This window comes from Carassius carassius, chromosome 36 (genome assembly GCF_963082965.1).
Source record: "Carassius carassius chromosome 36, fCarCar2.1, whole genome shotgun sequence".
In the NCBI taxonomy this organism is placed as follows: Eukaryota; Metazoa; Chordata; class Actinopteri; order Cypriniformes; family Cyprinidae; genus Carassius; species Carassius carassius.
In genome coordinates, this window is record NC_081790.1 from 10,892,467 (window position 1) to 10,909,684 (window position 17,218).

The window sequence follows — 17,218 nt, forward strand, 5'->3', positions numbered from 1 at the left end:
GTGTGTTGCTGTACAGACATCTGTGTTATAATACAATTTATTTTCACGAAACTGAGATAATTACTGAGTAGTAAATAAGTTGAGTTGCACCGCTTATGCAAGCCACTTGTTTTTTGTTTCGCTTCATTTTTTTTTTTTCAAGTAGGCCTCAAGTATGAGGCCTGACTAGCTGTTTATTTTATGCAGACTGAATTTTCTGATTATACCTATTGAGTACCTACTTGTTGAGCTCTTGGAAAAATATTGAGAAAGAATTCATACATACAAAAAATGGTTATTTTCTCCCCATGCAAATACTGACCTTGGATGTTCAGTTTGATGAATGTGTTTTCAACACCATGATTTCAGGTTGTTATTTATCATGACATGATCAATGGCATTTCATCAATCCTGATCAAAAATCAATTTTTATGGTGAAAATAATTTCCCTGTTGCGTAATTTGTATACCTTTATATATGATGGTGCCAAATGTCCATCAGAAGAGAAAATTGAGTGTATAAAATCAACAATTAAACTAAGAACCAGTTTGATTAAAACAGAGGCCTTCACTTTCCCAGCCTGATCTGAACAGGCTATTTCCTGCTCTCCATCCTGAATTACTTTCTTTATCTATTTGCATTGAACTGCAAAAGATGAAGTTGAAAGAGATAGAGAATGACCCTGATTACCAGACCCTGATGTGACTCCACACCAGGTGAACTGGTCATCCAAGGGTCAAGGGGGGTAATATCCATCAGCCAAACAACGAAAAAGGTCCTCGTGCCAGGGTTCTTCCACTTTTTCCAGCTGGAGAGTGATGACGGCCTTGTTCCAGATAAGGGACTGATCCACTGGCCTGATTTGTGGCCAGCAGAGCAATTTCAATACCCGTCTTTGCACTGATAGATGAGGCCTGCCTTTGATAAAGGGCCAATTTACCTTAGGGGCAAGGGGGATGAAACTGCGGCAGTTGCCTTTATCTGTCTCCACCACGATTCAAAGTGAAGAAATAAATGGTAAAAGATAGGAAAAATAATGCAAAATAGTCAAAATGAAGAAAATTTGCACTGTTTTGACTGGTATCTGACAAAGTGTCTTACTGCCCAGCAGTGGTTAACACATAATGCAATGGTTGGAAGGAATACACGGTGTAAGGGGTCATTTTCAGAGGGACACATTCTTATTTTCAAAAATGGATTGAAACTTGAGTGGTGAACTAAAAAAAAAAAAAAAAACGTATTTTAAAAAAAAGTGCTTATTTTATTTTATTTTACTTTATACAGAGTTCCGTCTAAACATGTATTTTTAAAATGAATATACTTTTTATTACAGTTTAATTGAATGTAATTTAATATTTTATTTCAGTTAATTTATTTTATTTTATTTTTATTCTTATTTTTTCTTTAATCCAAAGATATCCATCTTGCATATGTTTGTAATAAAACAATGTCACAGGTTCAAAACAAATATTTTAAAAGTGAATATGCTTTTTATTAAAATTTGGTTTAATGTAAGTTACAATAAGTATATTTTATTTTTTATTTTATTTTATTTCATGTTTAATTACCTTTTATTTTATTTAATGTGATGATTCTGAATGATGCCTGCAGAAAGCATCATTTTTGAAGTGAAGAAACAAAGACTAAAGTCATTTCTCTTTAATGGACCCTTAAGAACTCATCATTACATTCAGAGTTTTGGTGGAATTTCTCAAATGAAGATGCAAAAGACACCTGAGACTTTTCCATGTTGCACTTGATATTTCCTCTGTAATGTTAGATAATTGAGCATGATGAAAAATTATAAGACTTACTTCTTATAAGAATGGTGTAATAGAGAAGAAAAATCAGTAACTGTCTCTGTCTTATGTGTCTATTATTTTTTAATACACATTTTGAATACTTTTGCAACTCAGAAAGCAATCTCTCCTGAAATGCAAGTTCTCTTGAAATTATTAAAAAATTTATCTCAAGACTCAGACAATAATAAATGAAAACTGAATTAGATACTCCTCACACTTTCTCCACGTTAGTATCATAGTTTCAATACAGACATCATTATTTTGCTGTATTTCAAATACAAGATGAGCCTAATATAAAAGCAATTACTAAACACATTCACTTGGTGCAGACATGGCTGATTTCTGAATTAGAGATGAGAAGTTCACGGCTCTTTGTTATTTCTGAGTTTTGCTGGTGCAAGATTAACATTTATTTCAAAAACTGAGCAAATTTGAGAGCTCATGTGAAGCAATGTTTACAGATAAAAAAAAGACTGAGTATTATTTTCCTAGTATTACTGTTACTTATCCAGACTGTAACTTTGTAGTGTCTGCTAAGAGGCTAAATCAAACTTCTCCAAACTGAGTAAATACATATGATAAACTGAGAGGTGCAGAAATATACACAACCCTTAAGGCTGTTGGACTTGACACACTCTTATTACATTAGGCTGCTGCTTTGTTTGTGCTACATTGCCTCGGGTTCTTTTTGAAGTCAATCCAGTTTGACTAATGTTTTCCATAGACTTGCCTTTATTACTTTCTGAATTTCATATCTTCACATAGATTAGATATTAATTTGCATCCGAATTTAGGGGTTTTATGACTAATATAGTCTAATGTTCCAGTGAATCCACTCACAATGGGGCCTGTAGTTTATCCAGCACATTTTACTCAGATAAACCTAATAAAAGATTTAGGATTTTACTAAATTCATAGTTTGTGCGAGATGCATAATTCACATATGAAACTTTGGGATTTGAAGAACGGTATTTTCAAGATGTATCTTCCCTAGAATATTTACAACACTGGGTCAAAGATGACGTGTTATAATCAGGGGTTAAATTGGGCTGGAACTATCTGACGTCATTCTCCGCCCCTCGCTGTTACGGCGCTAAGCGGACATGACATCATAACCAACGCATTTTTACGCACTCTTCTTGGATCTAAGCGCGGTCCATTGGAGTTCATTAGAATTATTGTTTTTCTCTTTCATGCGTGTGAGGTAATATGCACAAAAGTTAATTTGACACGTTTAACGTTGATATATGTTTTAAGTTAACATGAATCCGACAGAACGTTTAGTCCTTTTTCAGAGGAAAAGATAATGTCCAGGCTACACAGTTAGCTGATAGTGGAGCTAGCTGGCTAACCTCTAAGCGCTAATATTACAGAAAAATATGTTTAGGCAAATTAAAGTGTTATGTTAAGGATAGACAGTGAAAGTGGTTAGTTAAGAAAGCGTTTTTTTCACTGATAACGTTTACTGGCACTGGAGTGTGAGAAGTACCTCACTTAGAGATGCTGAATGTTTTGAAATGTGGCTGAATTGTAATGCTGACATTGTTTTTTTTTTTCAGGTTTGGTGTTGATCAGTGGTCTGAGTTTTCATGGCTGCACCTGCCCTGCAACAGCCCAGTTATCTTCTGGTTAGTACTAGATTCAGCTGTTTATATATTATATTATATTTCTCTGTCTAACCGTTGTGTCTTGCTGCCTGCAGGCCAATTTAAAGGCAGACTGGACCAATAAACCTCTTCATCAAAGATGTCACGAGTTGAGCAAAATTATAGACGATTACCCTGCAAAGGTACAGTTCTCTGATTTATTACATGCACGTGCGCATTTACAGTGTTGTGATACATTTTAAATTTAAAACCATTGCGAGGCCTTTTTTTTTTTACCCAACATAGGCAGTTTTTTGTTAGATCATCAGAACAATCTGTTGAGACAAATGCGCCATTGCCCATGTGTTCGAGTTTAAACGCAGTGTGGTCTTCTTGGCACATGGCACTGGACCAGCTGCTGTCCTGCTGGCGCTGCTTCCCCTCACCCGACTCGACTCAGTGCTGTCTGAATGAATGATTTTTGTTTAGTGTTGAACTCTGTGACTTCCTTTCTCAGATTAATTTGACAGTTTGTTTAAGCCACACATGCCTGTTTCTTGCTTCATTTGTTGCCTAAGTCATTGTGAGGCCTTGGATTGCTTCGAGGATGGCATGCATGCGCCTCTGCTCTTAAAAAGTCTTAATTGTGTATATATGACACACATTTGATTAGGAGCTGCATGCAATCTTTCCCTGGTTGGTGGAGAGTGTGTTCGGGAGCTTGGATGGAATCCTTAGTGGCTGGAACCTGCGGTTTCTGCAGGCTCGCTCGGCAGAGTACAACATCGCCATGAACTTCCTGGACCCAAGGTTCAGTTTATCTTGTTTGTTTTGTATTATTCAGTATTGTGACTAGTATCACCAGTTTTTCAGAGTACAAATCATACTAACGTTTAAAATTATAATTGTATTTATTTTTTTGTAAAGAAATAAATGCTTTTATTAAGTTGACCAAATCGACGTTAAAGACATTTGTAATGTTATTACATTTCTATTTCAAATAAATGCTGTTCTTCTGAACTTTCTGTTCATCTAACAATCCTGGGAAAAAAAAATGTGGCACTGAAGACTGTATTAATGGCAGGTTTGTCATCATAGGGATGAATTGAATATTTGAAATATAAATATTTTTATAATATTAAAATAGATATTGCCTTTCTAATAATAATATTTCGCAATATTTCAGTTTTTACTGTTAAAATAGATGCAGCCTTAGTGAGCAAAAGAGCACAAGTGCTTTTTGAAAATATTAAAAACTCTTACCGACCTAAACTTTTGAATGGAAGTGTAGATATTGAACTGTTGCTCTGTTGTAATCCAATTTTAAATATTTATTCAACAGTGGTGCTATGATGAAATTGGTGTACAAACTGCAAGCTGAGGAATACAAGTATGAGTTTCCAGTCAGTTATCTGCCAGTAAGTATATTAATTTAGTTTTTTTTTTGTGCATCATCCCTGCCGTTATTATCAGTGTCTGCATTAATTTGTATTTTGCTTGCACAGGGTCCTATAAAGTCATCCATTCATGCTGGGGTTCTGCCAGACTGCCCTCTGTTTCATAATAAAATCCAGTTCCCCATGTCAGGCCTTCTATTGCTCAGTACGTCTTGGCTTTTTACAACCTAACTTTTGTATTATGCTATAAATTGTATTATATAACTTTATTATAATTGTTACAAAGCGGTTTCATCACTGTCTTTCTCTCACATAACATATCTGGTTTTAATCCTTCGCAGATCCTTTTGAATATTATATGTTCAGCGTTGCCTCCAGTCTCATTGCACCAAAGGTAAAAGCTCTTCCGCTGACATTTTGCAAGAACAAATGTACTGTTTACTTGATTTTCACACCCTGATGGTTATTTAACAGGATTACAGGATTTTATTGGCTCATAAGTTAATTTAAATGTTGTTTAATAACCTTTTCAGAACTACCCTCCAGGGCAACATGGGAGTTGCTCCGATAGCGCATACTTTGTGCTTGTCGACACCTACCTGAAGTACTTTCTCCCTACAGAGGGCAATGTGCCTCCATCACCTTTCTCGGACACCAGGGGAAATGTGGCCTCTCCTGCTCCAAGGTATCACGGTGTCATTTAAAAGATCCTTTTCTCAGCAAATAAGCTCCAGTTTTATATGGTTTTGTATTCTTCCTGTCCCAGGTCTCCCAGTGTGCCTTATGTTGGATACGGTGGTCACAACACCAGTTTGTTGAAGCGTCATATTACCCATCAGCCCTCAGTCAACGCTGACCCTGCTGCTCAAGAGATCTGGAGATCAGAGACATTATTGCAGGTAGGAGTTAACACGTGTTAACTTATGTCATTTGCGATGAGTGTTCTTCATGTTTTGCATGATTGTGTGTGTTTCTAAAGGTGTTTGTGGAAATGTGGCTCCATCACTATTCTCTGGAGATGTACCAGAAGCTGCAATCTCCTCAGGTGAAGGTAAGAATTTGTTACAGGCCCTCAGACCTACACACTCCCTTCCTCTGCGCACGGCTTGCTGGCTCCAACCATTCACCCTGCACTGCATAGGGACTGCTGCACGACACCCACCCAGACTCATGCACTTCATCTCCCTCTGTGAATGACACACATGTACTCTGTTTACAATTATACCCCTTGTCTTTCATAGCTGCAGTGTCAATATTTGCAATTTTTGGAAGCTTTGGGTAACTGAAAATATGGCAATCATTGCAGCTGACCCAGCATTTTTCATTCTTAAAAAATGTATTTTTGCTAAATTTTAAATGTTTATATACTACATCATATACTGCAAACTTGATTCGGTTATCAGCTTCATTTCAGATTGCACGAGCTCTGGATTTTAAATGAACATTCATGTCTTTTGTAGCTGGTTGTGGGCACTTCATCATCCTCTCAATCCAACGCATTTTAATCATATTGCTGATGTTTTTCATGTTATTTTGGTCATCTTGAAGCTTACTGAGGCCCCCTAGTGGTTTCTGACCCTTCAGTTGAGAACTGTTTGTGTACAACACGAATTTCCCATTAAATTCTATTTCCCCTGTGCTCAAAGACTACAGTTAATATCAACCCAATGTTATATGGCTGCTAAATATAGAATGGGATAAAAGAGAAATGCAGCTTTTTAATTCATGTTTAATTTGTTCTCTGTTGTTTGATGATTTGGGAAAAACAAGCATGGTACACACTGGGCATGCGATTGAAGTGGTCGAGTTATTGCTTCATGTCTGAGTCTGCATGATGCCGTCCGCTGGCTTCTTGATACGTCTTCTGTCTTTGTTCTTTGGTTGTGAGGTGTATGCAAGCTTTTGGTGTCTCTGGCTTCCGAGTCTATTTCCCTGTCCGTGTGTTATTTACAGTCAGTATATTAGGGCAAGTCTCCCTCCAGTCAGCCCAGAGCATATTAATTCTGGCATCATGTTCTTCCGAACCATTATACTGTTTTTTTTTTCCATGCAAAAAAATTAAAAAGAATTCTGATCATTATAAAATAATATAATGTTATATAAAATGTTATTTAAAATAAATTATTTATATAAAATAAAATAATTATAATAATATAAATTATATAATTTATTTATTTATTTATTTATTATACTTTCATATACCACGGTTCAGAAGTGCAGGGTTGGTAAGATTACCATTTTAATATTCTCACTAAGGCTGTTTTTATTTGATTCAAAAATACAGTAAAACAGTAATGTTGTGAAATTACCATGAATTTATATTTTATATGAACTATATTTATGTAAAATTTCCATACTATGAACACTGTATACTAGTTTAATGATTTGGAATGAAATGAGGATGAGTAAATAACAACATTGTTTTTGGGGGGTGAACGGTTTAACTCTGAGGATGAAAATTCACATTATTAATGTGTAATTCTATTTGCATGGACTGACTTTAGCACAAATCAGTAATTTGTCTGAAATAGAGTAAATCGGTGACTCCTATCAGAGTGTTTCATGGTGAAAACTTTAAAGATGCAGTGTCTCCTTTTCTGCTTTTATGAGCTCCATTTGTTTAGTTTTTTTTTTAAATGATAGCAATTTGACAAAACTGCAAAGCCAAAGGTAATATAACATACTTCATAAAACAGACACTTTACTTGAGAATCAAGGCACAGATTAGAAAAATTTTTCCTTGGTTGCCTTTACTTCATTTCCCAGGCTTCCTGAGGCAAACAATCTGACAGTCTTAAGTCTAGTTAGCATCATTCCCAAATGTGTTTTGCTTTAGAAAATGTCAGTACCAGAAAAGCAGTTACACACCATTTTCTATGTAATTTTCATTCAAATAAATCCTTTGGCATATTTTCATCATACATATTTAGAAAATCAAAGCATGCCGCTTAACATTACAATGGTGGTACACAAGTGGTGCGAAAAGGACAACTGCATCATCTTCATGTTCATTGCATTTCTCTTTTGTGGTCAATATCGATTTGCCTCTTTCTTTCCTTTTGTACACCCCCATTTCGGTCCTGACTATGTCCAACTATTTCTTCTTGGATTGCACTCTTGTCCTTTTTTTCCTTTCTATTCTCATGTTCACTGCCCTGCTCCTCTCCCCTTTTCTTCCTTTCCTCCCCCCACTGTGTTCCTCTCTTCCGTCTCCCCTTCCCTCACCTCCACCCGTTTGTGATGGGTCCTTCAGCTGGCGTTGTTGCAGTACCGCCTCAGTATGTCCAGCATGCTGTGCCAACCCCCCGCCCCACCAGGCTCTGGGACCCTCCACACATACCAAGTACTTTTACCTATTCATTCAGTTCCACGGGCTTCCTGGAGGTAACCTAAGATTAGATAGGAGTTAGACTAGGGGTTGGTTTTAACACTGAAGATTTAGGCAAGTCTTATGTTGGGAGATTTGGTCTGATTATAATGTGTGATTCAATTCATGTGACTAATTAGTCTTGTGACTTACTAAATTATTAGGATATTGTGATGTTGAGCGCTTGTAAATGTGAGAAATGTCTTTTTTTTTTTTTCTTTTTTTTTTTTAAGCATGTCAATTTTTATGTAGATTTTAACCCGTCTTATGTGAGTTACTCTTTTTATTTATCTTGATCTTTTTGTGGTGTTTGTTCTTGTGCCTTCAACTATGCAAACACTACTGCACTGCACTACACAGAATATGCAGACCAAATTGCTCAGACATCTTTTTGTTTGATTGTTTTTGAAAATACCTTGTTTGTATTTATGAAGCCTCAAGTATGATAAAATATTACACTGTGGATATCATGTAAGGGGTTCTTGTCAATCAGGCTATCCTGTTTACACCTGGCATTGACATCCATCTCAGATGATCTGATCAAAAGTGGATAGACGAGACACTTGGTAGTAACAAACATCACTGGGATGGATGGTCTCATTTTTGCAGTTTTGTTACCACATTTAGCTTCTAAATTAACTTTTAAACTCTTTTAAAGAGTATTTAAATTCTATTTAAATATATTTTTTAAATTAGTCTTTAATTATATATTTGAACTATAGCAAAACCAGTGTTAGAGAAAAATATATATTTTTAATATTTATGTGTGGTTTTATTTGAAGTTGTCTTAAATTTATAAGAACATTGATGCAAACCATTACTACTCTATTGAAATCAGTGGATTTAATCAATTAACTTTTCAGTCACTGCATGTAAATGTCAGAGAAACTGGATAAAACCAGGTATAAATGGGCTCTTAGATGTTATTAATGCTCTTAAAAATCTGACTTGTGTTTGGACAATTTCTTAGGAGCCCTTCACGCCTTCGGAGGAGCACGTCCTTGTTGTGCGTCTCCTGGTCAAGCATCTGCACGCCTTCTCCAACAGCCTGAAGCAGGAGTCAATCTCCTCCTCACCCTCTGCCCACTCCCACAGCAGTCCACTGGAAGAGCTCAAGCGGTGGGTTTTTATAGCCTGCAAGCCTCTGTCACCTCACCTAAAGAATCAGGCTCTAGAACTAAAACATCTGTAAATCTAAGCTGGCATGTCGTAAAGAGGAGCTATTCACCCGATCAGGCACCGGGGACTTGATTGAGCTGTCTTCTGTTTTACTGCTCTGTCAATAAGCCTCCACTCTGTCTCCCTTAGTGTGGTGGTACAGAGGTTTGTCCAGCAAAAGCTGTATGTCTTCCTACAACACTGCTTTGGTCACTGGCCTTTGGATGCCTCATTCAGAGCGGTAAATGTCCTTGAGTGCACCCTGATGTTTGGAGCCTACTTTTATACATTGGCAATAAACATTATGCACTGTTCAAAACATAGTGAGCACCAAATGGATGTATTAAATTTAATGCGATGTGTTTTTGTTATTTAGGTACTAGAGACATGGCTTAGTTACATTCAACCCTGGAGATACACTGGAGAAAAAAACAACATGCAAGCAGACATCCAAAACCGAACAGTTCCCGACAAATGGTATTTTATATATTAGGTGCTTGATAAAAGATTACATGCACTACTGTTCAATAGTTAATACTTTCTTCATGAGTGCACCAAATTGATCAAAAGTGACAGCAAAAACAATAATATAAAAATCAAATCAATGAAACCTTGGTTAACATTCAACATGATTCAGATCAGTGTTTACAAACCAGGTCTTTGTCATCCACAGGGTCTCATTTGTGCAGGAGAATCTGCTTATGTACACTAAGCTTTTCCAGGGCTTCTTGAATCGAGCCATGCGCACAGACTTGGTCAATGCCAAAAACGGCCTGATGGTCTTTAGGGTCGCCAAAGTCTTTGTTCAACCAAACCTGTCAGAGATGATCCAGAAGGGTAAGTGAAAAAGATTTTATTATGATATGGTAATAATGCTTTATTATGAGAGTTTGAATCTCCAGCTGAGCAGCTGTTCTTGGAGCCAGAGCATGCCATCCTGCAACGACAGAACCGTGTCTTCCTGACACCTTCACATGGTGGCAGCTTCCTCTCTTCTCGTCAGCCAGTGGGGACAGACAGCGTCTTCAAAGTCAAAAGTCATGTTTACAGCCTGGAAGGGCAAGACTGCCAGTACAACCTGATGTTTGGTCCTGATCTACGGAAGAATGTAAGCTGACAGTTAATTCTAGATCTAATTAGTGCTAAAATCAGGGTTGAGCAGTCATGTTATCATGAAAGGTGTTATAACAGAAAAGGATATTATAGACCATGATTTCTTCTGTCGATTCCAGGTGCTAAAACTCATCCAGATTATCGCCCAAGCACGACAGACAGCTAAACGGATATCAGATCATTCTACTGAAATGGCTGCAAACAACTCTTTTCTCTCATGGTTTGGTGTTGGCTCTTCAGATCATAACAACACCTTTACCAGAGGAGAGATGGACGATATGGGAGAGGGTGTGAAAAAAACTCACGAGTTCCTGGACAAAGCCCTGGACTACCTGTGTCAGATATTCCGGGTTAGTCTATAACTGCTTTAATTTAGGATGTATGTCTATGTGGGTTTACGCTGGGTGCTCCGGTTTCCTCCCACAACCCAAAGACATGCAGGTTAGGTTAAGTGAACATTCTAAAATTGTCCCCAGACATGTGTGTAAAGACAAGATGGTATGGATCGACTTCTGTATGGATTAATTGGTTCTCGCCATGAATGTAGTCGCAGATTCTGGATTGGCATTAAGAAAGAAATAAACAAACAAACATTTAGGATGACACAAGTCACCGTTCAAAAGTTTGGGATTGGTTGACATTTTTTAAATGTATTTGAAAGTCTCACCAAAGCTTCAGTTATTTGATTCAGAATTGTTCTGATGCCTGTTGTTATAGAAGAAAAGGGGGATTCTTTGGTTAATCGAATGAACAGCATTAATTTTCAAATATAAACATTATAAATGTTACCATCACTTTTGATCAATTTAATGTTGGTTTATTTTTAGAGTAAGCTCACCCGAAAATAAAAAAAAAACTCTTTAATTACTCTCCCTCATGTCGATCCTAACCCGTTATTCTTTCTTTCATTGGTACGCAAATTAAGATATTTTTGATGAAATCCAAGAGCTTTCTGACCCTGCATTGACAGCAATGTAACTGCCACGTTCAAGGCCAAGAAACGTAGCTACTAAGGACATCATTAAATAGTCCATGTGACATCAGTGGTTCAACTGTAATTTTATGAGGCTACGAGAATACTTTTTGTGCTTAAAGAAAACAAAAATAACAATTATATTCAATTTCTTCTGTTCCGTGTCAGTCTTCACTGTGCAACAGTACCACGACTGATGTCATATGTACTATTTTAACAATGTGTTTACTACATTTCTGGGCCTTGAATGTGTCAATTGTGTTGCTGTCTATACAGGATCAGAAAGCTCTCGGATTTCAGCAGAAATATCTTAATTTGTGTTCTGAAGATGAACGAAGGTCTTAAAGGTTTGAAACGACACGAAAATGAGTAATTTATGACAGAATAAAATTTTTTGTGGGTCCTATCCTTTTAAGTATTAATTAAAAATAAATAAATAAATCTTTCTTTCAGACCTCAGTCTTTTGAACAGTAATGCATATTTTAACTCTTTTCTTTACATACAGTTGAATACTGGGCAGCTGTCTCAGTTGATGGTCAATGTGGCATCTGTAGATGATGAAGGGGCATCTAAACAACTGCCAGATTGCATCCCAAGTGAAAATGGCCTTGTTTTAACAGACCTGGGCAGGTTGCAGGTAAGTTTTAGTGTGCCGATCTTCTTCAACATACTCATTTTGCCAGTCATTACAGTGATATTCTACAAATTCGATTTAATATTGTTTCAGATCATCAATGGTCATCGCAGATTTGAAATTGATTATCATGGAGATCCAGAGCTTCAACCTATCAGGAGCTATGAAAATGCTTTTTTGGTTCGACTGATGTTCCAAATTTCATCCTTTATTAATGCAAGAGTAAGAATATTACTTTGCCTACAGTTTCATCCAAAAAAGAAATTCATTATGGTCATTAATGCATTCTTTTCATGCGTTTCACTTTAATCAAATGTGACCGTATTGGTTGTGTCCTATAGTTTGGAGACCACATGGAGGCACTGTGTTCTCGACAGGACCTCCTGGGCAGTATAGGACGACACTACCTGAGCAGTTCCTCAAAAGTGGCGGAGCAACGGCAGAAGAGTCCGGTTACGCGGCCGATGAGGGATCATCCTCAGCGAGCCCGTCTCAGCCTGCGGGTGCTGGCCAGCTATCGCACCCTCCTCATCCTCCTCCTGCTCTACATGCTGTTTGCACTACTATCATTCGGTGCTCTCTCCAGCACTGGACTCATTCTCATCGTCAGCTTTCTATATGAGCTCCTGTTGAATTTCTTTCATAAAAAACTAAAGACTCAGTAAAGAAAGATTCATGATGCCTTTTTTATTTTTGTAATGTCAATACTAAACTTCTAGCGACCTGTTTTCATGAAGGTTTTAATATACAGTATTTGCACTGCAAGTGTATTGGTACATTCAATGACAAAAATTTAAGGGTGAATGTTGTTTCTAATGCACAGTGTTTTTTTTATCAATAAGAGGTGGTTAATCCAACTTTTCATTCATTATGTTCATTTATAATTGTGTGTTTTTGCCAATGTGACTGTCGGAACATTCCAAAGTTTGCACTTAACTGATGGCATTTCATTAAAAGGACATAATGAATGTCTAATATGTGTACTAGATTTTCATTGCTATAGAAGCTTGGATGTGTAGCACATCTCCAGGGAATTTTACATTATGGAATGAAGTACTGAATTGACTTTGTTAAATCTGTTATATCCCAGCATTAGTAGAGGAAGTAGTACTGTTACTATAGCAGCCACTACGATATTAAAAGTTCCAGTGGGAGAGAAAAGAGTGTACAATTTAAAGCTCTTTCTATGACAACGTGTAAAGGCACGTTTAGGATTTTGGGTAGAACACGAGTTATGACGCAACGTAGTAGTTATACGTCATCCTCGTGAGTAGACGTATGTGACGTAGTGCGGCAATGAATCGAGGGAACTTGTTTCACAGCAAAATGGATACACGCCGAGCTTCGCTGCAGATGGATATTGACTTCTTACAAAAGAAGCACAAAGAAACTCTGGAGAAATTACACGGCGAAGTAGATATGTTAAAACGGGAAAATAAAGGTAAATTTATGTTGCATCCCCTTACATGTTACAGAAATAATGTTTGGGCCTTTTAATGAACGATACGTTCATGAGACTAAGTGTGCCTCTATTATATGTAAACTAGTGTGCAACAATTATATATATATATATATATATATATATATTTCTTATGCTTCATAGATAATATTTGTCCGTGTACTTTCAACAAGCTTTATTGTTCTTATTGTATTTGACGTAATTCACTACATTTGTGACTAGATTATTTGATAATGTTGCCTGTTTTGCCGTTATATAATCTTTCTACTTGCCTAAATTCATCAGATAAAAGCATAGTTTACAAAATTCTGCCTTTTACTCACACTCATGTTGCTAAGAACTGTAGAAATTCATTTTGAAATACAAATTAAATGTTAGGCGGAATGAAAGGGTCCGTCTCCAGTCGGTTTTACTGTAAGTAAAGTTGCAGTGAACGTGCATGGAGACTCGAGCTGTAATCTCTTTTTCAGTGAATGAAAAACATGCAGGTTTGAATCACCACGAGAGTGAGTAAATGATGACAGAATGTGCTTATGAGGTTTAATGAGGATGGAGTGTATGTATCAGAGCTGATACTCTAGTACGGTTGCCTGGTGACGTCGAGTTGCTGAATGAGGAAAATGAAATAATGTCGTTTGTAAACTCTGTGGGTGGCAAAGTATCAGTTTACTCAGACAAACGTTTTGGTGTTTTGTTTCTGACTGTCAAAATGAGTTTTGTTTAATCAAATGTAAAGGTGTTGTGCTAACAACGTGAAAGAAATAATAGTTATGAATTTAATTACTGTTAATATTTCTTGAAAAGCCATTAAATAAGGCATTATATGTAATGATATGCTTTTTAAAATGTCATAAGTTTAGAATATAATTCAGTATCTTTAAACGTATTCCCACTGTAACAACCTATCCCATATATAATGGACATTGTCACAAAAAGTGATCGTCCTGTGCATAAGTGGAATTCGGTTTCTGGTTGTCAGTGCTTCAACATATGACAGTAATGACATAATAAATAAATAAAACTATTCTGAAAAATATGAAACATAGTAAAAGACGTGACGTCTAGCACTAGTATTTCAATGTGACATACATTCAGTTTGATATATGATGCAGTGAGATTCAGGCAGGCAAAGTCTTTCAGTAAAGCTGTAGTTTATTTGAATATAAAATCATAAATGATGACAAATAACAGAAAGTAAATTGAGTTTAATCTGTAAAATAAAACATTCCAATATATCTAGGAGATCACTAAGTTGTCTAAATAATTTGAGGATCTAAGCAAAAGACAAAGGCCTAAAAATTTAAAAGAAATATACACACACACAAAAAAGTTGAGTGATACCGAATATACACTACCAATAAAAAATTTTTTTTATATTTTTTAATATTTTTAAAGAAATATATTCTGCTCACCAAGCCTGCATTTATTTGATCCATAGTACAGCAAAAACAGTACAATTTTGAAATATTTTTTCTTTTATATATTAAAAAAAGAGAAAATATACGATTATGGTTGTTTTCCATTTTAATATTAAAATGTATTCCTGTGATTTCAAAGCTGAATTTTTAGCATCATTACTCCAGTCATGCATTGCTGCTCAAAAAACAGTATTTCAGGTTTCTTTAAAGAATAGAAAGTTTAGAAGAACATAATTTATCTGAAATAGAAATCTTTTGCAACAAATCTTTATCATCTCGTTTGATCTATTTAAAGCTTCCTTGCAAAATAAAAGTATTGATTTCTATAATTTATACTGACTTCAAGCTTTTGAATGGTAATGTATGTTACAAAAGCATTTTATTTCTGATAAATGCTGATCTTTGGATCTTTCTATTCATCAGAGAATCCTGAAAAAAATTATAATAATAATACTCAACTTAAATATTGATAATAATAATAATATTTTTTTCTTAAACAGCAAATCAGCATGTTAGAATGATTTCTGAAGGATCATATGACACTGAAGACTGGAGTAATGATGCATTCAGCTTTGATCCCAAGAATAAATTATTCTAAAATATATTCAAACAGAAAGCTGTTAATTTAAATCATAAAAATATTTTACAATATTACTGCTTTTACTGTATTTTCGATCAAAATACAGTGAGCAGAAGAGAAGTCTTAAAAAAAAACAAAAAAATCTTACTGGTAATGTTTAAGTAACATAAGAGTAATATGAACATAAAGAAGAGTAACAATATATAAATATATATATATATATATATATATATATGTGTGTGTGTGTGTGTGTGTGTGTGTGTGTGTGTGTGTAATAATGAATATGAAAATTAAAGAAAAAAAAGTTACAAATATAACATTATTGAAAATTTGCATACACCATCATAAACTAAACATCATTCTCCATTGTGCATTTTTATGGAATTATGTGGTTACAGAGCTGCAGTATAAGCTGATAATGGAGCTTCCAAAGTCGAGCAGTAAAGGTTGAGTGACACTTATGTTCTCTCTCACATCTTCTCAAACAAAACCATTAGACAGGTGTGTGATTGGTACACATTTAACTTGAACCAAAATGCCACGACAGGATCCAGCCGGAGAATCTGTAAGCATACAGACAACGAGTTCCAGAGACACGGAAAGAACTATCTGGAACAGACTTTGGAGGAAACCTGCTCACCACAAGCCACAGAAATCAGGTGCTTACAAAACTGCATATCAAATTTTATTATTCATTAATTTAATTTAACCTGATATAATTTTTTAAAATATAATTATTCAGTTACATTATTATTGTTAAACATAAATTAGTAACATTCTTCTTATACCTACAGTCATTTACAATGTAGAGAAACCAGATCAAATTCCCTCACAGGGGACAGAACAGATGATCGTTCAGAAGTCAAAGCAGGGTTCATCACTTCTCTACAGCCTCTGATGATCCAGTGTAGTCCATCTCAGGCCCCTCGACCTCCCACCCTACAGGATTGTGAGCTCATCATACGCCAGCTGAACAACGCTAACAGCCTGCAGTCCCAGGAGGTGAGATCACATATTTTTTAATGCCTTTCAACATATTACATAATCCATTTTAATTTGTATTCTCTCAGATCCAACGTGTGAAAGCCATTCTCAAAGACATTGGATTCAACAAGAAAATAACTGCAGAGAATTTACAAGTTTACAAAAATATTTTGACCAAGGCTTATCTTGCTGATGGTGAAAGGTAATTTCATTTTTCTTTGCATCTTACCCCAAAATCAAAGGAAAATAAGAAAATTGCAATATAAATAATGTATATTCTTGTACAATTTACTTTAAATTACAAAAAAAAGATATACATTAAAATGTATCTCTTACATTATGGTAAAAAGATAAGAGTGACTTCAAAAAGTCTGAGCAAATATGGTATCATTTTCCAGTATATATTCAGATGCCCTTTTACCATTTACCTTCATTTTATTTTTTTATTTTTTTGGCAGAGCTGATGAATCAGACACGTTTCCCCTGCTTTCTCACCAAACACTGCCTAAAGGACTGTAAGTCATTGCTTGTAAATATTTATATATAGTTTCCAACCTGAGTTTTGGAGATATGAACCTTTGCTCTGTTACTATTTGAACAGAGCTGTGTCTCAGGCTAGGAAAGCAGAGAGAGTGATCCTCCCTGCCCTCAAAAAGCCCCTCAATAACATAGCAGACAGACAGAGGAGGACTCAGGCTGTGCAGAGACGTCGTCTACAGAGAAATATGCGCTGAAGGACCAATCATGCGGTTACGTGACTTCTGTGC

At 35.8% G+C, this 17,218-nt stretch overlaps 2 protein-coding genes across 4 annotated transcripts; both read left to right on the forward strand.

Annotated features, from left to right (window-relative positions):
- Positions 1–2,852: 2,852 nt before the first annotated feature.
- On the forward strand, positions 2,853–12,985 carry LOC132117121 (sphingomyelin phosphodiesterase 4). 2 transcript variants are annotated; one of them, XM_059526200.1, is made up of 20 exons: positions 2,853–2,985; positions 3,341–3,409; positions 3,484–3,570; positions 4,041–4,177; positions 4,710–4,785; positions 4,873–4,969; positions 5,106–5,158; positions 5,298–5,449; positions 5,531–5,663; positions 5,744–5,815; positions 8,018–8,107; positions 9,102–9,250; positions 9,440–9,530; positions 9,666–9,766; positions 9,963–10,126; positions 10,192–10,397; positions 10,522–10,752; positions 11,882–12,013; positions 12,104–12,232; positions 12,352–12,985. In XM_059526200.1, the coding sequence occupies exons 2-20, from the start codon at positions 3,371–3,373 to the stop codon at positions 12,673–12,675; spliced, it is 2,463 nt and encodes an 820-aa protein (XP_059382183.1). In that variant the 5' UTR covers positions 2,853–2,985; positions 3,341–3,370; the 3' UTR covers positions 12,676–12,985. The 2 variants fall into 2 exon arrangements, with proteins under 2 accessions (XP_059382183.1, XP_059382185.1); XM_059526202.1 differs by lacking the exon at positions 8,018–8,107.
- Positions 12,986–13,115: 130 nt separating this feature from the next.
- On the forward strand, positions 13,116–17,192 carry LOC132117122 (coiled-coil domain-containing protein 74B-like). Of its 2 annotated transcripts, XM_059526203.1 has the most exons (7): positions 13,116–13,451; positions 15,866–15,913; positions 16,015–16,126; positions 16,262–16,469; positions 16,538–16,653; positions 16,910–16,966; positions 17,053–17,192. In XM_059526203.1, exons 1-7 carry the CDS (start codon positions 13,307–13,309, stop codon positions 17,183–17,185), a joined length of 819 nt encoding a protein of 272 aa, XP_059382186.1. In that variant the 5' UTR covers positions 13,116–13,306; the 3' UTR covers positions 17,186–17,192. The 2 variants fall into 2 exon arrangements, with proteins under 2 accessions (XP_059382186.1, XP_059382187.1); XM_059526204.1 differs by lacking the exon at positions 15,866–15,913.
- Positions 17,193–17,218: the final 26 nt, after the last annotated feature.